Source organism: Nycticebus coucang, chromosome 2 (genome assembly GCF_027406575.1).
Source record: "Nycticebus coucang isolate mNycCou1 chromosome 2, mNycCou1.pri, whole genome shotgun sequence".
NCBI classification, from domain to species: domain Eukaryota; kingdom Metazoa; phylum Chordata; class Mammalia; order Primates; family Lorisidae; genus Nycticebus; species Nycticebus coucang.
The window spans coordinates 5,023,976-5,049,923 of NC_069781.1; the positions used below are offsets into that span (position 1 = coordinate 5,023,976).

The window sequence follows — 25,948 nt, forward strand, 5'->3', positions numbered from 1 at the left end:
TTACACGGAGACATAGGACGATTCCTATTGTGATGTGTGAGGGAGAGAGACAGAATTCTTAAAATACATCACTGTGCAGAGGCCCTGGGGAGGGGGAAGATCTGGCATTGTCCTTCTTGGGTCTGGAAAATGTGACATTGGGGTTGGACACACCTTTATTTTAGCCCTTTGAAGAGGAAGAGGCATCAGGATGGACGGGCTGGGAGCCCACTCCAGGGGTTTATCAGAGAGTTAACTTTCCAGCCAGCTATGATTTGTAAGAGGGCTTAAAGGTGGGAAAGAAAATCCTTTTCCTAGATTCAGCAGCTTTCACTAATCAGCTGCATCTCTGGGTGTCACTGCTTGGCTGACTTCTGATATATTTTTTTCCCTCCGTCTCCTGTTCTATTAGGGAGCCAGGGGCCCAGGAGACCCAAGGCAGGGTTAGTCTTCCACAAAGAGAGGAGGCTGAGCCCAGCATTCGGAGCAGGAGAGCTTGTAAATCAAACGGTTAGCTTAATAGCTTGGGCCATTATTCTAAAGCAGTGGGGCTGAAAACAAAAGCCAAATGAAAATATAGTCAATTTGTTCATACTTTAGTGACTGAGCAACTATGTAATGTTGGCGGGTATCGCTGGCTATGGAGGAGAGACATGGGCTGTGGGGAAGGATGGAGGCCCCAAGATGCCTGGGCAGACCCCTTCTAAAATGGGCGTTGCAGAGTGAGACTCTGTCTCTGAATAAAATAAAATAAAATGGATGTTGGGTCTCAAAGTAAAGCATGGACTTGGCCATAAAGATCCAGACTCTGCAGACAGCAGACTTGGTGCTGGGGCAGCGCAGGCCGCTGACCTTCAGAGAAACCAGGCTTGGTTTCTCTTGGTTCCCGACGCATCAGGAAGCATCATGCTCAGTGAGGGGTTGGACACGGGGAGGAACAGCTGGGGAAGCACACAGACTCTCTGTCCTTCAGACACATTCTCTCACACAGCCTTACTGACTTGGTAAAAGTTGCAGGTACTCACTGCAAAAATTCAAACAGCACAGATAGGGGCATCAGAAAAAGTAAAACGCAGTCTCAATCTCACCGCCCCAAAGATTGTACTCACTGCCCCAAAGATCGGCACTGTTACTACCAGGGGGACCGTCCCTCAGGAAGTCTGTACCCATTGTGCAAATGCTCGGTGCTTTTACCCAGGGGGTCATGTGCACAGATTCCTTTGCTCAACAGTGAGTTGTCACAGTGCCGGGGAGCGCAGATGGGTACTGAGGCTTTCAGGGGCTGTCAGCATCTCCCAACCTGTACTCAGGTGGGTCTTCACTGGTGGCATCAGTGTTTTGCTGTGGTCATTGGTACTACCATAGCACTGGGGAGTGCTCACCCCTTGGTCTTTGGGCAGGAGGATGAGCTGTCTGCTTCTCATGGCTCATGCTTAGGTGTCCATAGACCGAGTGGATCTGATAATGAGGCTCCTGAGAGCAAAGGGGGTGCTGCCAACAGCCAGGCCAGCCCCTCTGCCTTGCCGAGGACCATGGCCTGGGCGGGGGCCGGGGGTGGTGTCAGGATCTGCCTGGGAGGAGCCCTGAGGAGGTTGTCACAAAGGAGACGTGAGCAGCAGGCCAGCCCACCAGGACTGTGTATCACAGGTTATTCTCAGAATTATCCCACCCCCACAACCCTGAACTCAGGGATGCCAACTAGGGTTGGTGTCTCTTGACCATTTTAGGCTGTGAATACTGGACACCTGGGGGTGGAGCTTCTTTAAATTTCCCTGTGTAGCCATGCGTCCATCCGTCTGTCCATCTGTCCATCTACTCCATGCCATGACCAGCAGCCCCATGGCAGCGGTGATAACCTCAGTCTGGTTATTCACCATCATCAGTGCTGAGACTCTCCCAGGCAGGCACAAAGGCGCTCGTGGAAAAGATTTGTGAGGGAGTGAATGACTGACCACCACGGCCATTTAGGAGTGGCCAACATGGGCCAGGCACACTGCTGTGACAAACACGCCACACGCATGTGCTCGACAGACCCACCTAGCAGCCCTGCCGGGGGAGCAGCGCCAGCCTGTGTATGGAAGAGGGAAGTGGGTCTAGATAGTTAGAGGCACCTGACAGGTAGGGAGTGGCAGGGTCACCATTTGACACCTATTTGGCTAACCCTGGAGTCATGGACACACACAGACATACCCGCCAGCCCAGCTCTCTGCTCTGCAGACTCCAGCCCACCTTGCCGAACGGAGGAGACAGAGTCCCCCTGCCCCAGGCACTGAGGGCGTCAGCGCAGGCCCAGGGATTCCTCCTGGGGCTGGAAATCCCTGTGTTCTCATCCCCTCCCCAGATGGGACCCTGAGGACTGGCCTGAACTGCTGCTCCTGCTGAGCCACACTGGGTGTGAGGTCCACACCTCTGAGAGCCCCTTCCCTTGCCACGTGGCTCAGAATCACAGAATCCTGAATTGAAAAGGACCCTCAAGAATTAGTCCTACTCCCTCATTTCAATGAGGAAAGTGAGGCCAGGACAGCCCCACCTTTGTCCCAGCAGTGGCTGGTGGTGCAGACAAGACCACAGGGATTGCCCAGAGCCCTGCCTGCCTATAGACACCACACAGAGGGACGTGTCCTCTCCCTTCCTTGATCCTCCTCTCTCGACCCTGTAAGTGGCCTGTGCGGGGCCAGGGCGAGGTCTTGGTGGCCCCTCTCTCGGGGCAGCCTCTCGTGGCTGGCTGAGTGCTGCAGAAAGCCGGGCCCTGCCTGCTGCTTCTCCGTGTGAAAGGTGTTTAATTATTTTTGACAGAGTTCAGCATCGACATCTGTTCATGAGCGGGGAGGGTCCATTTAGGTTATCCATCACCGTGACAGCCTCAACTTTTTTGGAAGCGCTTTTCCCTTCATAATGGGGCTAGGGTGGGGGCGGCAGCTTGGCAGCAAATGAGGAGCAGACAAAGACCCTCCCAAGCTTCACACACAGGCAGCCACCCTGGGCCTCTGGGTCCACACCCGCTCGGTAGCTTTGAGGGGTAGTGGGTGCCTGGGTGTGTGAGTTGGGAAGGGGGGTTTCATTGGATCTGCGAAAGGCTTGTGAATTCCTCCATCCTCCCGGCTCTACTGGTGACCCGTTCTTTGGTCCACTCGGTCATTCATTACACAGACCTTGGCTGACCCATGCTCTGTGCCACGCACCCTGCTGGGTTCTGGGGTCATGGTCCTTGTGAGCTCACATTTTACCAAGGAAGGTGGGAAAAATTGCCCAGTTAGATAATTAATCACAAAGTTGACAAGTGCCAGGAAGGGGAAGAAAAGAGCCCTTTGTGGTGAGCAAGGGCCCTGGGGAGGGGTCTGGGGGAGGGAGGGCAGCATGTCCCGGGCTGGGCGGCCCTGGAATGGATCTAGGATCCACTTCTTACCCCTCTGAGCCTCAGTTTTCACATCAGCAGAATGGGACCATGATGGCTGAGATGAGGCGTGTTCAGCGCCTGGCACATCGTAAGGGCTCAGTAAACACCTTTTGTTGGTGTTACCTCCTGGGAGGGCAGGGAGGCCTGAGTGCAGCACCCATCATGGCAACACTCCTGAGTGTGACACCCATCATGGCAGCACTCCTGAGTGTGACACCCATCATGGCAGCACTCCTTAGGGCCTGAGTGTAACACCCATCATGGCAGCACTCCTGAGTGTGACACCCATCATGGCAGCACTCCTTAGGGCCTGAGTGTGACACCCATCATGGCAGCACTCCAGGCTCTAAGGGTCCCTGCTGTGCTATACAGGGCGACACCTGGGAGGAGCTACTGGGGAGTCCTGGGCAAGCCCCGTCTCCCTTGGCCTCAGATTCCTGGCCACAGGATGAGGGCGACAGCCTGCAGCTTTAACTCCCAGAATCCTGTGAACATCCTCAGAGAAGATGACAAACACCCGGTTACTACTGGGGCTCGTGTTTTCACTCTCTCCCACCAGCTTGGGCCCTGCCATCAGCGGCCCTGCCATCAGCGGCCCTGCCATCGGCAGCCCTGCGTTCCAGCCAGGCTCTGACCCTCTGCCTCACATACCGACTCTACAGGATGAGCTGCAGTGACAGACACACACGCGACTTCCCGGCACCTGGCACCAAGTGAGAGGTTATTCTCACAATATTTTAGCACAGTGTACACACTGGAAGACTCGTGCTCAGGTGAGTCAGAGCCCCTATTTTGACAATAGAAACTCATTAGCTCTTTTCTGCATTTGGGTTCCTATGCCGGGCCCGGCACTGTGGGAAGACAGGCATCGTGTGGGAACAAGGGCCTTCTGCACGGGAGTGTCAGTGTTGCGTGGGTGAGGGGGAGGCCTTGCCCAGGCCATGGAGCCACCTGTGTCCACGGACTTGGACTCCAAATGAGAGACGAGGGGCTGAGAGCAGCTCGTGCTGTGGAGCAGTGGATGCCCGTGGATGGCAGGGACTGTCCACAAAGACCAAGGGAGGAAAGGTGACCTCGAGGGGCCAGGATAGGGGCCATGGATGGAATCTGGGAAGCGCGAGAGGAGCTGGAAGGAGATATGAGCCCTGAAAGGGCAGGAAATCAAGAGAGGCAGAGAAACTAGAGATGAGATTCGCTGTCGAGGTGGCCATGGAGGAGCTCTAGGGTCATGTGTGCCAGTGACTCCCATCCCCCCACCCCCCGAGTATGCTTAGCCCTGTTCTTTCCTTGACATTTCCTGCGTGCTTCAGTGGCAGCAGGTTGACAGGCGGCAGGGCACATGGTCACTGACATACGCTGGTGGAGGCCACTTGAGCAGGACATAAGAGCTTGTGTCGGGGGAGCAGAGCGGGCTTCTCCAGCAAGGCTCAGCAGCTTGTTCAAGTGCATTAGGCTCAGGAAGGCAGCAGCCCCTTCATTGTCTAAATCACAGTTTAACTCAACACAGCAGTAGGGCTGGGCTGGCCAGGGATGTGGCTGTGTATAGCTGTCTTCCCCGGGCCATGCAAGTCCTTTGGGCCTCCTAGAAAGGCTCCCTCTGCCCAAGCTGGGCATGGGCAGCTCCTGGAACCATCTGAAGCCACTGTTCCAAATCTCCTGGTTCTCTTTCCCTATATAATGCCCCTGGTCCTTACACCATCCTTTCCCTGCTAAAAGCTGTGGAAAATGACTCCCTATCTGGTGACACAGGGCTACGTGGCTGAGAGGGCACCAGGGTAGTTCTGAAGCCAGACATGGCTGGCTCTCCGGGTCCTTACCTCAGTCAGCTGCTGCCCCTCCCCAGGACACCACCATGCGGTGGGGGGTTTAGAGCTGTGGGCATGTGGCCGTCTCATATCCCAAGTTCCTGGTGCAGGACATGGTACACTGATGACCGCACCGCACCAGGGAGGTTTGGCCCAGACAGCCACCCAGGCCCTGCCGTCCTATGGCCTACACTTGGCAGCATTTAGCAAGCTCCTTCTGTCACCCGGGCCACCAATAGCAGTGTCCCCCTTCAGTGACTGTGATGAGGCACTGCCATGAGGCGGGTAGGGCTTAACCACTGGCCCTTACGAAATGCTTCAACAGTGTCAGCTGTTGCTATGGCTACGGCGGTTGCAGTTGTTTCTGTTGTGCAAATGGAAGGTTAGAAGCCCACAAAACTAGACAGCAGGTGGAGACAGGCAGGGTGAGTGGTGCCAGCACCTGGTGCAGGAAGGAGCAGGTGAAGCTGGTACTCACCTTCTGGAAGTGAGGCATGTGCCAGAGGGCGGTCAGCTTCACGGGCGGCTTATACTTCCTCAGCTGACTGCTCCGGGTCTCATAGAGCTTCCCAAGGACCACCTGCAGGCCAGGGACGTGCAAAGGTGAGAGGGTCCCCTGGCTACACGGACTGGGATTCAGGTGTGGCAGGCTCCCGGGTTGCTTCCAGCCCCAGCCTGTCTTGGAGGCTACTTCATGGCACCTGACCCTAACCACAGCTCAGAAGGCTAGGAGGTGGGATTGTAGATGCTCTAAGCCAGGGGTCCTCAAACTGCAGCCTGCGGGCCACATGAGGTGGTGTGATTGTATTTGTTCCCGTTTTGTTTTTTTTATTTCAAAATAAGATATGTGCAGTGTGCATAGGAATTTGTTCATAGTTTTTTTTTTTTTAACTATAGTCCGGTCTGAGGGACAGTGAACTGGCCCCCTGTTTAAAAAGTTTGAGGACCCCTACAAACATTCTGGTTTCTGGTTTGGCTCTAGAACACGTGGGGTTCCGGCATGCAGCCACTTTGAAGTCAGCGATGATGTCCCAGTTGCCCTTGAAATTTCCCTCTGTGGTTCATAGGGACGCTGTGGTGTTTGAACAAAGAAATGCGTGAATGGAGGTGACTGTCTCCTGGAGCAGGTCTTCACTACGGCTTCTCTCGGAGGAGGAAGAGGGGCAAGTTGACTCTTTCCTGAGCCATTAATGAATAAACTAACCCTGGGCTGCCCTTAAAATGCTATGATCATATAACGCCATGCTCTTTAATGTCCTGAGAACAGCCAGGAGAGGCCTCAGCACCCGGCCATACCCAAGGACCCCTCTCCCTTCACCCCAAGTGCCTCTCCTGGCCTGTCCTGAGGGTACCAGGAACTCTAGAAAGACTCTGGTTCTCCAGTTTGGCCCTTGGACACAGAGAGCTGAGCTTTCTGTACTCAGCCTGAGTGGGACTTCTCCTTCAAGACCAGGCTGTAGGGCCAGACACACTGGGTCTGCAAGTCACTTAAGTTCTCTGAGCCTCAGTTTCCCCAATGGAAATGAAACTGTGTGATGGGATGAAATATCGACCTCAAGAGGTTCTCGGAGACTTGAAGGCAGGACCTCAGGCTATGTCTCAGCCCAGCTAGAAGCCCAGAGTAGAGCCAGGCGTAGGGACAGTGTTGGTTGCAATTATTATTTTATAACCAGGGACACTAGAGCCACACTCTTGATGAAATCTATAAAACATTTTGTGAACTTAGAGCGGTTCAGATTTTACAAGCATCAGTCTGGATCTCCTGGACAGGAGGCCAATCTGAGTCCTCCAAAAGTCCAAATTTCAGAATATTTTAAAGGACATACCATTTGAATATTTTCAAATGTGCACGACAACACGAGTTAACAGCTAAAGATGCTTTTTCCTGGTGAAAATCTCACAGATCCGACTCCCGGCAGTTGATGGTCCTGTTCACCACTGGCAACCTACTGCATGTGGGTGTCCAGGCTTCCTGAGCAGGCTCCGTCCTCGGCCCCAGCCTCAACATCCATACCTGGGGAGGACCGCCTCACAGGGTTTTGGTGAGCACAGATGAGAGTGTTTGGCAATGGGGCCTAGTGACTAATTTGTAACAACATGTGGTCTCAGGCTCGGTGCCCATAGCACAGTGGTTATGGTGTAAAAGCCACATACACTGAGGCTGGAGGGTTCGTACCCAGCCCAGGGCTGCTAAACAATAATGACAACTGCAAACAAAAAATAGCCAGGTGTTGTGGTGGGCACCTATAGTCCCAGCTGCTTGGGAAGCTGAGGCAAGAGAATCGCTTAAGCCCAAGAGTTTGAGGTTGCTGTGAGCTGTGACACCACAGCACTCTATCTAGGACAGTATAGTGAGTATAGTATAATGTGTTCCCAAAGTTTAATAAAATGTGTCCTTTAAAGTACCCCTACGGTTTCTCTTTCCACTTTACTGCTGTTGGCCTTTTCTTTCTAGATTGGTCAGATCCGATTATTTAAAATCTGACTTTTGGGTGTGTGAAGTCATGCGAAGTTCTGGTGGACAGAGTCCCCAGGCAGGATTGGGACAGTTCCAGGCCGGCAGGACCATCTCCCTGGCCTCACATAGGGGCTGACCCAGATGGTTGTCCAGATCTTCAGAGTTCTAAACCTCTCTCATGTTCGTCAGCCCTGCAAGATGTAACCTGATTTCCTACCCACACCTGATGACAAACTTATTTACAGGGTCAGTCTTGAAGCCTGTCCGGGCCAGCCCTTCTCTCCCGTCCCCTAGGCAGCAGCTGCTCAGGAGTGGGGGCCCCCCCGTTTACCTTTTGCTTTTTCTCCAGTTTAATGGCTTTCTGGGTGGCCTTTTGTTCCTGGACCCACAGCTGCTGGTACCGGTGCTGCAGCAGGTCAAAGAAGGGCGTGGAAGGCCTGGAGGGAAGAAGCCAGAGGCGGCTTGAGGCCTCAGAAGGCCGGCCACACCCTTCCCACGGGCTCCCACCTCCAAGTCGGGGCTGCAGAGCCAGTGGCTCTCCCCAGCCTGGGAAAGGCTCTCCTCGTCCTCAAAAGCCCTCAAAGAAACAGGTCCCTCCCATGAGCAAATGTTGACTGTGTGGCTAGGTGAGCTGGCCCAACATGGTGACAAGGACACTCCCTGGTTTTGACTGAGACTTTTAACAGGCTCCTCTGAGTTCCGTTTCTGGCCCTGCTCTCAGGCCCTATTCTTGTGCTGCTGAAGCCAGTCAAAGCATCCACCCAGTGTGTCCCCTCTTAGTATCTGGTCACCCCGACAGCTGATTAAGTTCTTTATCCCCTACCCTTGATCTCTGCTCACCTCCGCCCACCTTTAGCAAGAGTCCTGCTAAGCCCATTAAGCAAGACTCTCCCGGCTCCGAGTCTCCACTTAGTAACCGTCCAGCCATTGACCTCGGCTCCTTTTCTGTCCATCCCCACTTGTGTTGTCTCCAGAAACGCACGTGATTGTATCCTGAAGTCCCTCCCCCTCCGCAGCAGTACTGAACCAAAGCTGTCTTTACCACTTAATTAGCGTCAGGCTCTGGTTCTCTTTGACGAACATTTCCCACCGAGGAGCATTTATCCTGAGCATTTTGTGTGCCCCACCCCTTGGCAATACTGTAAGATGGAGATTGTTATCACTCCATTTGAAAGTGGGGTGTGGTGGGGGCTGTGAGGGCCCAGCGTAGTGACTCCCGGGGCGGGGGGCTAATCTCTGAACAGGTTGAGAGACTAAATGCACGAAAAATGGACAATGGCCAGGCCACACATAAGAACAGAGCTCTGGGCCATGATCTGCTGCAAGAGGGCCAGAAAACCAACCTGTTTAGTATAGAAACCCGCCTGGGAGGCCAGCCTGCTACATCAGATTTGCAGAAGTCAAACTTCCAACTCAACTAACAAGCCGGAAAGCCAAACAACAGCCCCTATAACAATCGTCCCCAAATGGCCAGGACTTGATTAGTAATAACTGCCAGCTCCCTTAATTTTTGCCCACATTTACAGCTTAGGAGCAACCAGAGAAAGCTAAATGTGCACCCCGAATAGGATGTCCCACTGGTAGGTATGTGATTTATGGTGCGTCCTGGCCAATCGAACAGGATGCCCCACTGATCCTGGTGTAAACTGTAGGGGGACCGTGCCCTGATGCCCCATCCTAACATGTTGCTTAAGCTTGTTCTCTACATACCCTGAGCTTTAGCGTAAACTTGTCTTCTGCCTAATGGGACCTGGAGAGTCACCAGAATGGTCTGTGAGCTGTGTACGTGCAGGAAGCCAGACAACTGGTCTCCAGGAGAGAATGAGCTCGTGACATTTGACAGTACCAGGCCAAAGGGCTATGGTAAAGATTCTCCAGACTCCAAAGGTCACTTGACAACAGAGGCAAGGACTTGCTTAAGGTCTGTGGTTTTGTAAAAATAAGTTGGAGACATATCGTCTGCTGTTTTCCATGTCCCTCCTTTGACTGCTAATTTTTTGGTAAGTATTTTCAAACATTTCTTCCTGCTTTATGATAATAAGTACAGACCGAGGTTTGCTCAGTGAGACTCCATCAGCGCTCCTTAGTCCTCTAACACATAACCCGTGTGAGCTCTTCAATCTCCACACCGAACTCCTTCCACAGACCACTTGATGCGTGTGACATATACAATACATGCTACATAGATGACGCATGGCTATCGTATGACACATTTCATATATGTATTTCAAAAGGAAGAAAATTGAAAGACAAACCAGACTTAATAACTGAGAATAGAGGTGGACAGGATGAGAGCAAGATCAGGGAGGGGGTGACAGGTGGGAAAGCTAGAACTCTTTGAATAGACTTTACATTAGAGTTTTGATTTCGGAACCATTTTAAACGGTAGGGTGTTTTGTTTTGTTTTTTTTAAGTAATTGTAACAAAATTAAATAGTGAGAAAAGGTTAGCACCTACTCCGAAAAATAACAGCAGGAGTAAAATGAACCTCACCACAGGGAATTCCGTCAAGTGACTTTTGAAGAGATTTGGACAGAATATCCTCACAGTGTGGTATACCCTGCAGACTAAAAGAGCCAGGAGGCCATCTGCAGCTGTGTCCTTCTTGTTAATAACAATATGGGTATTGCCGTTTTGAAACTATCGTGTCTCCATTGTAGGATAAAACAAATTAGTAATCACATAATCACATCAGGAAATGAGATTTCCAGTATAAGAGAAACAAACTACAAATACAAAATCAAAGAAGTAGAAAGAAAGTCCTTGTAATCTTTCATTTGAACTGTAAATACCATTATGGAATCATGAGTTTCTCTCTTTCAAAGAATAAACACATTTCTAGCTCTGTCCACTGCAAAGGTCTAGAAGTGACTACAGGGCAGTGGCTGTAAGCACCCAAGTGCCCAGACTGTGGTCTCTAATGCCACACCTCACACAGAAGAACCAGGGCTCACAGCAGACGTCGCTGAGCCAGAAGAAAGGAGCCAGCACAGACTATGGGAGGACGTGGCAAGAGAAGACAGGGGCCTGAAGGGGCCAATGATGGGACATCTGGGGCTTTAGAAAGAGCAGTGGATGGCGGCCCCGAGTTGAAACCCTTCATGCACATCTCTATATGATGACTGTACATGTACACATATATGCACACGTGTGTAATACTGATGGGAGAAAAAAGAGACGCTCTCTGATCAGTTTGGAGGTTGCTAGGCCACAAAATCATTACTGTGAAAACAAACAACGAAGCTTCCCCCTGTCTTTCCTGGACAAATTGCGTTTCAGTGTAATCAAATAGGCAACGAGGGAAAATTCTTTACAGAAGAACCAGAGCACGTAAATGCAAAGGGCTGATAGAATTAGTGGGGAAATTGCTGCTTAGCGACTCCTAATGAAATAATGGACCTAGGTTAACACTCATCGATGGCCATGAAAACCAGTAAGTGGAAGGTGGATGGGGAACCTCACAGCTGGCGGGGCACATGGCCGTCGCTAAACCGAATAACCAGCCTTTTATCATCATCATATTATCATTTTACTCTTTTGGTTAAAAATATACCTAACATAAAATTAATCCCAGTGAGGGGCGGTGCCTGTGGCTCAAATGGGTAGGGCACTGGCCCCATATGCCGGAGGTGGCGGGTTCAAACCCAGCCCTGGCCAAAAACTGCAAAAAAATAAAATAAATAATAATTAATTAATTAATCCCAGTGAGCAACCTTAACAGCAGTGACTGTGGCAAGCAGAACTTGTGCAGCAGCAGTGGGAGGGGACATGCAGGATTACCCACCAGAGATGTTTGGGAAAACTCCCAAGTGAATGGGGAAGTAATCAGACCTCCAGACAAGGACCGCCAGGTGGAAGTACCACGTGAGCCACCAGGTAACTCCTGGAGCCACTGCAGCTAGGAGAGGTGAGGAAGGATCCTTGCTTAGAGCCCTGGGTGGAAGCATGTCTGTGCCGACACCATGATTTCCAACCTCTGGCTTCTACAACTGTGACAGTAATTTCCTCTTGTTTTAAATTGCTGCGTGTTTGGGGTAATTCATCACACAAGGGTTCCTCGGCCTATGCTTTGGGAAATGCCTATAGGAACTGCTGCCCAGGTGAGCGTCCAGAGGAGGCCCAGTGACGACACACCACAAAGGGTCTTTAGAGCGGCGAGGACCTCTGATGTGATGGGTCAGGGTCCAGAGGTGCTGTACGAGGGGCCTGGGCTAAAGGCTGTGGGGTTTATCTGCCTCCAGGCTATTAGCGACCTGAAGTCCCGTGAAGTTGCAGACAATCCTTTCTGAGCAGCTGTGTGAACACATCGTGTCCAGGGAGGATCCACAGCTTTTACCAGATTTTCCAAGATGCAAGTGCAGTGGGAAAGGTTTAGAACCTGGGACCTCAGCCGAGACCGTATTTCCCAGAGAGAGGAGTGAGGACAGGTGGCTGCCAGGCAGAGAAGCCACTTCCCAGGGTCTCTGCTTAAGACCTGAGACTGCGGACCGTGAGCTGCTGGCTTTGTGTTTTATTGGCCATCTGGAAAACTTCACATTTAAAAAAGAAGAACTTTTAGGGTGGCGCCTGTGGCTCAAAGGAGTATACCGGAGGTGGTGGGTTCAAACCCAGCCCCATATACCGGAGGTGGTGGGTTCAAACCCAGCCCCAGCCGAAAACTGCAAAAAACTCCAAAACACAAGAACTTTCTCAGTGGTCTTGAAACTTTGTAAGTTTTGACAACACGGGTCTGCATTTCTACCTGCCAGTGGTTGGCTGGAGCTGAGCTGCAGCCCCACCCCCCCAACCCTCATGCCCAGCACCCCTGGATGTTGGAGGTCATGGCCCCAGAGAAAGATGCAGAGCGGGACTGGCCCCTAGATGTCCGGCACAGCCTCCCCCACTGTGGCTCTCTCTGGCACTGGGCAGAGCTGGGTCTGAGCGGGAGGCTCAGCAGCTCAGAACCGCCACTCTGCTCAGAAGCCTCATCACGAGCGGCCTAAAGTGCATCTACGAACAGCGGCTCTTTGTTTTCCAGCCCCTTTACCCCCATAGTGGCTTTTATTGCTTAATTATTGCACACCCCATGCTTCTGAGCAGCCTGATTTATAGCTGTGTTTTCTAATGACAGTAGATCTGTAATCTGGAAATATCTACCCCAAGAGGCTGTTCACAAGAGAGAAGTCCTCTTCCCAGCAGCCCCCGTGTGTCCAGGTCTCCTGCAGCCTCGCTGGCCAGCTGTGTGTCCCACTCTGTGTCCTACTCCGGCCAGCCATTCTCGTTATAGGGAAAGAGGTGGGAAGGGGCTCCTGGCTTGAAGTGACTGACACACCCTACAAAGACCAGCTGGCTGCCCCTGTTCTGCTTTGGCTCATTAACCGGAGGAAAGGTGGAGAGGCTGGTCTGACGTGGGGAAGACCCAAAACAAAAATCAGAGCCTATTATCCCTTGTTTACAACACCTTCAGTGGGCTCCCCGGTCTGGGGCTAAGGCCAGCTGCGTTGCCCAGGCCACAGGGCCTGTCCAGCCAGCTCCAGCCTCCCTCCCACTCAGCACACCCTCCACTTTTCCTTTGCCTCCAGATCTCAGCTGTGAAGTCACCTCCTCAGAGGGCTTGTCCCCAACCAGCCCACCCCGAGACAGCCCTCTCATGCAGGGCTCTCGTTCACTTATTCATTACTGGTTTACAGTAGGACTTGGTCGTGGACTGCCAGTGCCACACGGGAAGGACTGGCTCTGTCTGGCGTGAGCTGGCACGGTACCGCTCTCAGGAACCATTTGTTGTTGAAAAAGAATGAGAGAGAGAAAGATGGCAGATGAGGAAAGAAGGAGATGAGAGAGATGGGGCAAAACCTTAGGAGACAGAATTGTCATAATTTGGTTATTATAATTAGGCTATATGTGCATTATAATAAATTAAAGGAAGTGAAGATGGAAGTTGCAGTTCAATGGAGGAAAGACCGTCTTTTCAACAGACGGGCCAGGACATTGGACGTCTCAGACAAATCAAACAAACAAAAAACAAAAAACCCTCCACCTAAGTTTCATACCTTATATAAGAATTAACTCAAAAAATAAAAAAATAATAAAAATAATAAAAAAGAATTAACTCAAATGGAGCATAGATTTAAATGCAAAATATTAAACTTACAACTTTTGGAAGAAAAGGAGGGAGAAAATCTTTGGGATCTAAGACAGGGTGAAGAGTGTTTTACACTTGACGCCAAAAATACAATCCATTAAAACACCCGACAAATTGGACTCTTTAAAAATAAAACAGATATTGTTGAGAGGATGAAAAGAGAAGCTACAGAATGGAAGAAAATATCTGCAAACCATATGTCTGGCAAAGGATTTGTATCTAGAATAAAGAACTCTCAAAGCTGAATAGTTAAAAATCCAATTAGAGGGCGGTGCCTGTGGCTCAGTGAGTAGGGCGCCGGCCCCATATATTGAGGGTGGCGGGTTCAAACCTGGCCCCGGCCAAACTGCAACAATAAAATAGCCGGGCGTTGTGGTGGGCGCCTGTAGTCCCAGCTGCTCGGGAGGCTGAGGCAAGAGAATCGTGTAAGCTCAAGAGTTAGAGGTTGCTGTGAGCCGTGTGACGCCACGGCACTCTACCTGAGGGCGGTACAGTGAGACTCTGTCTCTACAAAAAAAAAAAAAAAAGGAAAAAAGAGAGAGAAAAAAATCCAATTAGAAAATAGGAAAGAACATGAGAGACGCTTTATCAAAGAGGATGTACTGGTGGCCAGTGAACCTACGAGAAAACAAGCAACGTCTCTAGGTGCTGGAGATATGCAAATTAAGACTATGGTATCATTACGAGCCAATGAATATAGCTAAAATCATAAATAGTGACACTGCCAAATTGGGGAAGAATGCAGAGAAACCAAGCTGCTCGTGCACTGCTGATGAGAACGTCCAGTGGCGTGGCCACTCGCCACATAGCCCACCAACCGCACTCCTGGGCAATTATCCTGACAGATGAAAACATGTTCACAAATGCTCATAGCACCTTTATTTGTAATAGCCCCCAAATTGGAACAACCAAAATATCCTTCAAAAAGTGAATGTTTAAACAAACGGTGGTATATCCAGGCTGTGGAATTCTACTCAGCAATAAAAGATAAAAGAAGTGAACTATTGAAACGTGCAACAATTTGGAGGGATCTCTAGGCCTTTATGCTGAGTGAAAAAGGCCAGTCTCAGAGGGTTCCACACTATGATGATTCCATATATATAACATTCGGGACGTTGTCCAGGATAGTGGGGAAGGGTCCCTGTGGGTAGTGTGAGGAAGATCTTCAGGACAACACAACAGTTTTGTATCTTGATTGTGTTAAACAACTCTATACATGTGATAAAATTACAGTATCTAAGAACACAACACACACACACAAATGAGAGCATGTGAAACTGGTGGGGTCTGAATGACGTCTGTGTGTGACAGTTCTGATGTCCATTTTGCATCCAGTTACATGACGTTTTCTCCTTGCGGGGAGCTGGGTGAAGAGTATGCTGGATCTCTTTGCACGACTTTTACAACTTTCTGTGATCTAGTAAGTATATGCCAAAGTAAAGTATTTTTTAAATGCAATCAAGCATGCTAGAGGGAAGACTGAAATAGCTTTCTGCTTTACAGAAAAATATTACAAAGTTACTGTCATATGAACAGGTAATCAAAGAGCGTGGAGCCAAAAAATGTAGGGGAAAAATCAATATGGGATGTATCAGCTCGGCGTCTGTAGCACAGTGGTTACGGTGCCAGCCACATACACAGAGGCTGGTGGGTTCCAACCCCGCCAGGGCCAGCTGAACAACAATGACAACTGCAACAAAAAATAGCCAGGAGTGGAGGTAGGTGTCTATAGTCCCAGCTATTTGGGAGGCTAAGGCAAGAGAATTGCTTAAGCCCAAGAGTTGGGACGCCAAGGCACTCTACCCAAGGCAACATAGTGAGACTCTGTCTCAAAAAAAACAAAAAAAAAGGGATGTATCCATTCCTTTTTTTAAAAGTATGTTATTTTTCTGGATTTATGTGGTTTATGTGTGTGTACATTTATTATATATATATATATTTTTTTAGAGACAAGAGTCTCACCTTGTCACCCTCGGTAGAGTGCCCTGGCATCACAGCTCACAGCAACCTCCAGCTCTTGGGCTTAGGGGATTCTTTTGCCTCAGCCTCCCGAGTAGCTGGGACTACAGGCACTCGTCACAATACCCGGCTATTTTTTTTTTGTTGCAATTTGGCCGGGGCCAGGTTTGAACCTGCCACCCTCGGTATATGGGACCGGCACCCTACTCACTGAGCCACAGGAGCCACCCTATATTATTATTTTTTATTTGTTTGAGAAAGAGTCTCACCCTGTTGCCCAGGCCAGAGTGCTGTGGTGTCAGCTCAGCTCATAGCAATGTCAGACTCCTGGGTTCAAGAGATCCTCCTGCCTCAGCCTCCTAAGCTTATTTTACATTTGTAATTTGTTCTGATTTCTTTTTTCATTCTCAATAAGTGTTCAGTTTTGTGTCTAAATTTGTATTAAGATTTTGAGTTTTTTTCTCATCGGGCCCCTGAGTTTGAATAGGCTCCAGACCTCACAAAACCTGGAGCTAACCCTGAGCACAAGGTTTGTTTTTTTTTTTTTTTGTAGAGACAGAGTCTCACCTTATCGCCCTTGGTAGAGTGCCGTGGCGTCACACAGCTCACAGCAACCTCCAAATCCTTGGGCTTAGGTGATTCTCTTGACTCAGCCTCCCAAGTAGCTGGGACTACAGGCGCCTGCCACAAGGCCAGGCTATTTTTTTGTTGCAGTTTGGCCGGGGCTGGGTTTGAACCCGCCACCCTCGGCATATGGGGCCGGCGCCTTACCGGCTGAGCCACAGGCGCCACCCACACAAGGTTTGTTTTTAATTAGTATAAGAGAATCTCAGGGGCAACTTTGCACCAATAAATGTGAAAATCAAAACAAAATGAGTGATTTTTCCAGGAAAATGTAACAGATCAAAATTGACTGAAATATACACGCAAAACTTTAAGAGGGCCATGGTTGTTTAGTTGAGCTCTTCCCACTGTGCTATAGAAAGACTTCTAGAACTTTTTTTTTAAGACAGAGTCTCATTTTGTTGCCCTCAGTAGAGTGCCGTAGTGTCAAAGCTCACAGCAACCTCCAGCCCTTGGCCTTAGGTGCTTCTCTTGCCTCAGCCTCCCAAGTAGCTGGGACTACAGGCGCCCACCAGAATGCTCAGCTATTTTTTTGTTGCAGTTTGGCCGGGCCGGGTTCTATCCTGCCACCCTCGGTGTATGGGGCCAGTGCCCTGTTCACTGAGCCACAGGTGCCACTCCCCAGAACTTTTTCTAAAGCAGCTTTCCAAATCATTTTATGATCATGAAGACAAGGACAACATACATATCATTGGTCAATTCACTTATAAGCGCAAATGAGAGAATACTAATAAAATAGTACCAAATCCAAGGGGCCAACGTGTGAACAGTGCGAGACTCTGTAGTAACGCCCTCCATCTGCCCTGGAGCCCAGGAGGGGGGAGCCCAAGCAGACACTGGACGCTGCCCCTTCCCACTGAGCAGGCAGCCAGGGAGGAAAGACACTTATCTCCCAATGAAGCTGGGAGTTTTGGTGACACATTAGTCTGGACATATTAACTAGTATATGGAGATGCCTTTTGTAATTAGAAGTGACCAAAAAACCCCCAGGGTGCCTGCGATTTCACCCAAGGGACTAGGAAAGAAGCGGCCCCTCGGCAGGTTTGAACAGGTCCTGCAGTCAAGGGCTGATGTGTTCAGGTCCCCAAGGCCCCTGGCTGTTCACTGAGCTGCTCACATGTGAGAAAGTGTCTTCATGATGAGATAGTATACAGCTGCCAAGAAGAATGAAGCATATGTGTGATGACCCAGGGAGATCCCTAAGACACATGTCAAGTTGGAGGAAACACACACAGGTACATGCTCCTTGACGCACGTGTGAGTGGCTGGAGAAGAGTCTGGAAGGGGCTCATCCAGGACATCAGCAGTGGGGCTGGGGGAGGCACCGCCCAGCGCGTGGGTTCGGGCCTCCTGTCTTTCAGTCTACTTAGTGATTTTATGTGACTCTTTAGCAATGAAGAAAGAAAGATAAAAAGCACCAAGCCTCAGGGATCATGTGAGTTGACTGAGGCCACCAGACCTGGACACATCCCCCACCTTCACCCACTGCCTTGCACAAATCCCCACTGAACATCAGATGAGAACCCTCTGGGCTGTTTGCTTTCCTTCCCGCATCTGCAGGGCGGGTGCTCAGGCAGGGCCTGGGCCTGTCTGGTCACGCTCTGGGCATTTCCAGCCTTCTCCTTTCTAGGGTGCAGCTTCAGGAGCCATTTTCCCTATTTTCTTTGACAACTGTTTTTTGCTGCTACCTTATCAGTTAAAAAAAGAACGAAAGAAAAAAATGGAGTTCTTTATAGTATAAAAACGCTTTTTTCCCCACCCCCCAAATAAATGATTTTTGCCACAGGCCGAGATCCCGGTGCTAACCATTCCAGCCATCCTTTCCGCAGCTTTCTTTTGAGGAGCTGGAGGGGTTCATGCTGGAGAGCTTAATTATTTATCCTCCCTAAATGAGCCTGGAGAAGGTGGGAGTGGGCAAGCCCAGGCCCGGAGAGGTCAAAGGGCTTGCTCAGGGTCACACAGTTCACTCCAGTAGACAAGCGTAGACTCCCCTCCCCCAGCTAAAGCGTCTCCAGTCAATGGAATTTGAATCACTTTCTGAAAAGGGGAGGGCAGGTAAGGCTGAGGGGGACGGCCCGGCAAGCCAGCACAGATAGGCACCAACCCAGGCCTGCTGTCCCTTGTCACTGCACCCTGCAGCAGGCCCATATCCCCGGGTGCCCTGCTCTTCCCCTCCCCACAGGAGTGGGGCTTCTTTCTTTCATTGATACACGTCTTACACATTTATGGGGTACACATGGGTATTTTAACAATCATGGAATGTGTTACGATCCAGGCAGGGTATGTGGGTTGCCTTGAGTATTTATCATGTCTGTGTGTTGGTAACATTTCCAGTCCTCTCTCCAGCTACTCTGAGATATACAACACAGGAACATCATCGCTTACCCTGGTCGCCCTGGTCCACTATCCAGCAGGAAGTTTAGAATTATTTCTTCTATCAAACTGGAAGTTTGTTCCCACTAGCAACCCTCTCTTCATTTCCCCTCCCATCCTCACACCAGCCTCCGGTATCTGTCTCTGTCTCCGTGAGATGAAGATTTTTAGCTTGCTCGTAGGAGGGAGAACGCGTGGTTTGGGTCGTTTCACTTAACATAATGACTTTCAGTTCTGCCCGTGTCGCTGCCAATGACACAATTACATTCTTTTTATGGCTGAATAGTATTCCACGCTGTATATAAACTACACTTTCTTTACCAATCTTCTGCTGATGGGCACTGAAGTGGATCCTACATCTTTTCCAATGTGAGTAGCACCACCATAAAGATGGAGTGCTGGTAAACCTTTGATATGCACATTTATTTCTCTTTGGATAAATGTCCAGTACAGAGACTGCTGCATCGTATGGTAGTTCTATTTTTAGTTTTTTGAGGAATCTCCATACCATTTTCCATAGTGAGCTGAAGCTTTTTAAGAAAATGCCAATCTTTCCTTGTCTTTCTCAACATCCACTGGTGTCTTCCCATTGCCCCTTAAATGAAGGGCAGGCTGGATTTGAAAAGCTTCAAGTTCAGTCCCACTCTCCCCTCTCAGATGCCGTGGGTCCCCCCGAGCACTGAGCACTTGCCCAGGTCCTCCTCCCCTTAGCTCACCCACTTTCCAGATCCTGAGCTGTGCAGAGCAATATATAGCAATATATATATATACTTTTTTTTTTTTTTGCAGTTTTTGGTGGGGGCTGGGTTAGAACCCACCACCTCCAGCATATGGGGCCGGCGCCCTACTCCTTTGAGCCACAGGCGCTGCCCTGTGCAGAGCAATATTTGACATGATTGACAATGTCGGCTAAGGGCCCACCTTTCCTGCCAGGCTCAAACCCTATGGAGCAGGGATTGGGCTGAATTGTTCTCTCCTAATCTCCAGGCCTGGACAGAGTGTGTACTTTTCAGATTATGCCAAGTGATTCTGGAAGCCATTGGAGACCCTTTTCCTGAGGTCCCTTGACCTCAACGGCAATGCCCAGAAGGGGTCTTTGGAAGAAATGAGCCTTTCACTGGGGAGCCTAGTGGCAGGGTGGGGGTGGCCCTGATATCCTACAGAAAGGCAGCAGGTACTAAGGACGAGCCACATGACCTCTTGATTCCTAGATCGGCCATTAAATCAGAACGTCAGAGCTTATCCTCCAACTGCTTTGCCCAGGGCACCAGGGGCAGCCCTGGAGAGCAGAGGGGCCAGGACAGAGACACAATGGAAGCAGCCCCTCCTGGAGCACAAAGAGCGGGGTTCTCCCAGGGTGTTAGGGTTCCTGACACTGAGGAGCCAGGGAAGCCTGTGGCTCTCAGACCCACTCATGAAACTATAGATCGTGTTTGAAAGCAGTCCAGGCATGGGAAAATCCTGCTTCTGTGTGATATCAGGAGTGTCCATGAGAGCACTGGGGGTGGGGACGCCAGGTTGAAGGGTGCTCCTTGGAACTTGGGGGAGGCAGAGGGCTCCCGAGCCAAGGCCATACCAGAGTTGAGGGGCTTGGTGAGGGTTGGGGGTCCTCTTAGAGGTAGGAGCTGACCAAACAGGTGTATAAATTTGTTAAAACTCATCAAATTGGGTGTGCATCATTTTATTGTCTGTAAATTATACCTCAATAAAGTCATTTTAAAAGGAGAACTAAAAAGCCAGGCGCAGTGGCTCACACCTATAATCCTAGCACTCTGGGAGGCTGAGGTGGGTGGATTGCCTGAGCTCAAGAGTTGGAGATCAGCCTGAGCAAAAGTGAGATCCCATCTCTAAAAACAGCAGGGTGTTGTGATGGGTTCCGGTAGTCCCAGCTACTTGGGAGGCTGAAGCAACAGGACAATTTGAGCCCAGGAGTTTGATGTTCCTGTGAGCTGTGACACCACAGCACTCTACCTAGGGTGCCAGAGTGAGACTCTGTCTCAATAAAAAAAAAAAAAAAAAAAAAGAAAGAAAGAAGAAAGAAAGGAAGAAAAACTAAAAAGACCAGACTGAAGAGAAAACGGCCACAGCAGGAGTTATAACAGAGGAAGGAAAACGGCCACAGCAGGAGTTATAGCAGAGGAAGGGCTCCGTGGAGGTACTAGGGAGCCCTGGATGGTTTCTGAGTGAGGGAAGAGGGGCGGGAGCTGGTGATAGCCACACTTTAGAATTGTTGCTCTGTGGCAGAGTGAATTAGGCTGGGGCAAGAGGAAGGGTACAGAATTTGAGGTCCAAGGACATCCCAGCAGGAGGGAAGGGCTAGCAGAGGGGAAGCACCTTGTGAATGAGCTCTCAATTCTTTTTTTTGAGACAGAGTCTCACTATGTTGCCCTCGCATCACAGCTCACAGCAACCTCAAACTCTTGGGCTTAAGTGATTCTCTTCCCTCCCAAATAGCTGGGACTACAGGTGCCCACTATGACGCCTGGCTTTTTTTTGGGGGGGGGGGTTGCAGTTGTTATTGTTGTCTAGCTGGCCAGCCTCAGTGTATGTGGCTGGCGCCCTACTCCCTGAGCTATAGGCGCCGAGCCAATGAAATCTCAATTCTATGTATTCCCCTGAATCTGGCCCACCCAGGAGTCAGTCAGGCTCTCAATGAGTTGTGGGGACAACGCTCTACACTCTGAAGTCACAGAGCACGTGGTAGAAATAACAATCACTGGTGGCACCTGTGGCTCAGGGGGTAGGGCGCTGGCCCCATGTACGGAGGGTGGTGGGTTCAAACCTGGCCCCGGCCAGCTAAAACAGCAGTGGCAACTGCAACAAAAATAGCTGGGCATTGTGGCAGGCGCCTATAGTCCCACCTACTTGGGAGGCTGAGGCAAGAAAATCGCTTAAGCCCAAGAGTTGGAGGTTGCTATGAGCTGTGAAGCACGGCACTCTGCCAAGGGTGACAGAGTGAGACTCTGTCTTAAAAAAAAGAAAAGAAATAACAGTCACCATCATGGCTCCTGCTTCCTCAATCCTTTGCACAACAACTTGAGAGATGAGAAATCTGAGGCCCAGAGAAGTTCACTGTCTTACTCAAGACCACAAAGCTAGTCATTGGGAAGCCTATGGGGCTATCTGCCCTGCATCCCCCCTGCAGTGCGCAGGCCCAAGTGCTGGTGCAGACAGCCCAGAGCAGACAAGGGCACAGGCGGAGGGAAGTCAGCTCAGAGCCTCTCGTTGGGGCTCCAGAATGAACAGAAGGTGGTGGGTCAGGGAAGTGGGGCTGGGGAGCTCCAGACAGTAGGAATGGCGCGAGCAGGGCAAGATTTCCAGCTCTGGACCGGCCTGATGGACTTCCAAGAATAACAGCAATTCAAAAACACCTCCCAACTTGATGGCTGTTGAGCCCTCCACTTGTAAGTTTGTTGGTTCCTCACAACTCTGAAAGTGGGGGTGAACATCCCCAGTTTTCAGAAGGGGAAACTGAGGGTCAAAGAAATCAGGCAACTAGTCCACAGTCTGCTGACAAACACAGGGTAGTCCGGCAGCAGAGCCCGGATCCAAATCCAGGTTCCCCAGGCACTAACACAGTCCACTAAGCGACTCGGAAGCAGGTCTGAATGAGCCAATCATCTTCGTCCAGGTGGAGTCACGGCCCTGGCAGTCCTGCTCTGCGCCCAGATGTTGAGTTCAGCTGTGCTTTTCTGCAATTTGCCGCCCTGGACCTCCCTGACAGTGTTTCCTCTGCACGAAGCAGCCTGATTTGTCCTGACCCCCAACAAAGCCCTATCTGGGCTGGGTTGGGGGGCCTCAGGCCCTCACACAGAGGCTTTCAGGGACTTCCCAGTTGCATCTCTGCTGTCTGTCAAGCCGGGCCTTGGTCTGGCTGAGCAGCAGCAGCCTGAGCAGCGTCCACAGTGGTGGGGCCACTGCTAAGAGATTCGACAAATTATTTGCTGATAACCTGGCAGAAACCTCTCAGAAAAGTTCCTCACCTCCCCGACGCTCCCACTAACAACAAAACCGTGTCAAAACTAAGTCTAATAAAGCGGAAAATGGGGAATAAAATGAAATGCAATCAGCTCCTACTTGGGGTAGGCCTCCCAGGAACTTCAAATTAGTTCAATCAAATCCATCCTCGCTGCTTTGCGATTGATACCCCAGACCAGGGGTTGATCTCCGGTGCAGAGGACCGGAGACGTGCAAGGGAAATGGAAATTATCATTTGCAAACATTAGGCTGACACTTTGTGCGTGCAGGGGATGAGGGCTGACAGCTCTGATTTGCCGGCGCGGCTCCTCTCTGCCAGGAGTGCTCTGTGGATTACAGGGGCCTTTCATGGCAGCCCATCTTCATCTTCCCTGCTCATTAAAACTTTGTGGAGCTGGAGAACTTGGCAGAGGAGAGGAAGCTGGAGGAACCTTCTGAGGGACTTTAGGTACACATTTGTTGAAAGGTGTTTCAGAAGGGAGACTTGGGTCTGACAAACCGGATTTTAGTACGGCTCTCCGTTCACAGCGGGCTAAAATAATTGGTCATCAGTGACTACTAATTCGGTTTAGTAGCCAGAGGCAATTTTTTTCTTCCTGGAAAATCAATGACAGCACGGAGGTCTGTTCGACGCTATTCCGCTCAAGACGGGTCCTTATGTGGCTCTTGATGCCTCTTCCAGTGGAGACAGCTATTTTGTTAAATTGAAATTAAAATCCATCGGTAATATGCCAGTAGTCTATGGCCCCCGGGGAGCAGGGGAGGTGCCGCTGCCCTCACAGCCATGAGGGGATGGAGGAGTGGACAGTGGCCTCCAGGCTGGGTGTGAAATTCTGAACTCACCTTGGAGCTTAGGACAGGCTGGTTTTGGGGAAGGGAGCAGGCTGGTGGGCTGGGGGGCCGGGCTCCTCTCTGAGATCCTGAATCAACACCCAGCCCAGGAACCATCTTAGGAGACCCACCTTCTCCTCCCCATCCTGGGTCAGACCCCTCAGCACTGGGTCAGGTTTCCAAACACCGTCCTGTGGTCGTGGACAGCACCTTGTCCTTCAGGGCTGGGGGTGCCCTCCTTTTTCCTCAGGACCCAAGCCTTCTTTTTTTTTTTCCTTTTTCCTTTCTTTCTTTTTTCTTTCTTTTTTTTTTTTTGAGACAGTCTCACCTTATTGCCCTCTGTAGAGTGCAATCCTTCAGGCGGGTAAGAATCACCCACAGAGCTTATTAGAAGTACAGATGCCTGCTCACCAGGCCTGCGGTGGAGCAGAGGAATCTGCATTTCATCAAGGGTGTGTTTCCCCCACCAGGTGTTCCTGGCACCTTCAAGAGGTGCAACTCTGAGCTTTTCCCGGGCAGAGGACCCTCGATGGATGAGCTGGCCCCATGGGCTGGCCGCCAGCCCAGCACCTCCACACCCCCAGCTGACGGCAGGGCAGGCTCTGAGGGCTTCTGCACCCCTCTGTCCACTCTCACCCTCTCACTGCCTTTTTCTTAATTGTTGCCTTTGCCCAAGGGCCTGTGTCCTCTAGAACAGGGTAGAGGAAGGGGTGGTAACCCAACCACAGCTTCTCTCGATCGCTGGACTCGGAGCTAATTAAAGAAAGGAACTCTGGGCTTGTGGTTACTTTTTAATTGTTTGTGGATCTAAAATAAAGCTAATAGCTGAGGGGTGAGGCTGGTTAGCACACTCCTGACTTCTAAATCTGTCTAAGAGGTCATTTGCAATTTGTTAACAATTTTCACAAGGGTGAATTCAATTGGCAGTTCCGGCACAGGCGCCAGCAGCAGCTCAGTGAAGCTGAGATGGAAAAGGCTGGGGATGAAAGACCCTCTGGACGGCTCAGCAACCCACCGTGCAGGGAGGGGGTCTGGCATATGGGGAGAAGGCGCCCAGCTGACCGGCCTCCCTGATGGGGAAGTGGTGAAGTGTTAGAGAACTATGGACTGTCCGTTAGGAGACTAGATTCCCGCCAAGTGTGGCCAGCTCAGGGGAGGTGCCTCTCCTCGAGGCCTGCCTCAGTTTCCCCTTCCCTGAGGTGATCATAGATGTCCATTGTTGGCCTGCTCAGGAGGGCAGAGAGGGGAGCATCTCCTCACTGTTACCTGTGGCCCATGACACCAGCAAGGTGGGAGACGGGGAAGATGGGAATGCAGATGGGCCAAGCCTGAAGGAGCAAGGGAGTGCGGCCCAGCACAGGCTGGAGAGGCCCCGCCCAGCCGGCAGCTCCACTTCCACCCCTCAGCCCGGGGGAACCTCACGCAGGGCATCAGGTGTGCAGTGGTTCTTCCTGAGCCTTGTGGGGGCAAGTGAGAAACATCTCGGACATCAAGAGATGGGGACACCAGCCAGGATGGGAGTAGGTGACACTGCAAAGGTGCAGAGTGACTTACAGGGTATGGATCCACGTTAAGAAATATGTGCTAATCGTGGAAATCTAATGATACAGCAAAAATGTGAAAGGCGATGGAAACCCAGAACGGTCCTGGAAGGAGTGGTGTGAGGCCAGGCACGGGCATGCAGGAGCTGCAGGCTGCATTTGTCATATTTTGTTTCTTTAATAATAAAGGAAAGGATCTAAAGTGAAAATTGCTCGACAGTTAACATTTGTTAAATTCAAGAGCTTGGGAGTTTGTGATGCAGCTTCTGAACTTTTCTATCTGTTTGGACAGTTTTCTGATAAACACCATGGGAAGGACTGGTAAAAATGCTCCTCAGAAAAGCGTTCATACCTTCCTCTGCTGGCTGATTAAGACTTTTGACTAAAACCACTTTCATACATTCCACAAAGCATAAGGATGCAACATGTAACAAGACTCCCAGGACAGCCATCGTCAAATAACAATTTTTTTTTTTTTTTTGAGACAGAGTCTCACTATGTCACCCTCGGTAAAGTGCCATGGCGTCACAGCTCACAGCAGCCTCAAACTCTTGGGTTCAAGTGATCCTCTTGCCTCAGCCTCCCGGGTAGCTGGGACAATGGGCCCCCACCACCACGCCGAGCAACAATTCTGAAGATAGTTTTCTTAAAGCCCAATGACATCTAAGATGAAGGACTTCCCAACTTGGTTTCTGTTTAAATGTTTTGATGATTACAGTGGGTTGAATGGTGCCTCCCCCAAAGATGCCCATGTCCATACCTGTGAACATGACCTTATTTGGAAAAGGGGCTTTTGCACATAATAAAGCTGAAGATCTTGAGATGAGATCATCCTGGAATATTTGGGTGAGCCAGAAATCCAATGACAGTGTCTTTATAAGA

At 50.5% G+C, this 25,948-nt stretch overlaps 1 protein-coding gene across 2 annotated transcripts in view; it reads right to left on the reverse strand.

Moving 5' to 3' along the window:
- Positions 1-25,948, reverse strand: part of CFAP77 (cilia and flagella associated protein 77) — a 132,092-nt gene that overhangs the window by 18,297 nt on the left and 87,847 nt on the right. For both annotated transcript variants that reach the window (XM_053559112.1, XM_053559104.1), the window contains 2 exons: positions 7,971-8,076; positions 5,660-5,761 (listed from right to left, as the gene is read on the reverse strand). In XM_053559112.1, the coding sequence (XP_053415087.1) occupies positions 5,660-5,761; positions 7,971-8,076 (208 nt within the window). The remainder of the gene's footprint in view (positions 1-5,659; positions 5,762-7,970; positions 8,077-25,948) is intronic.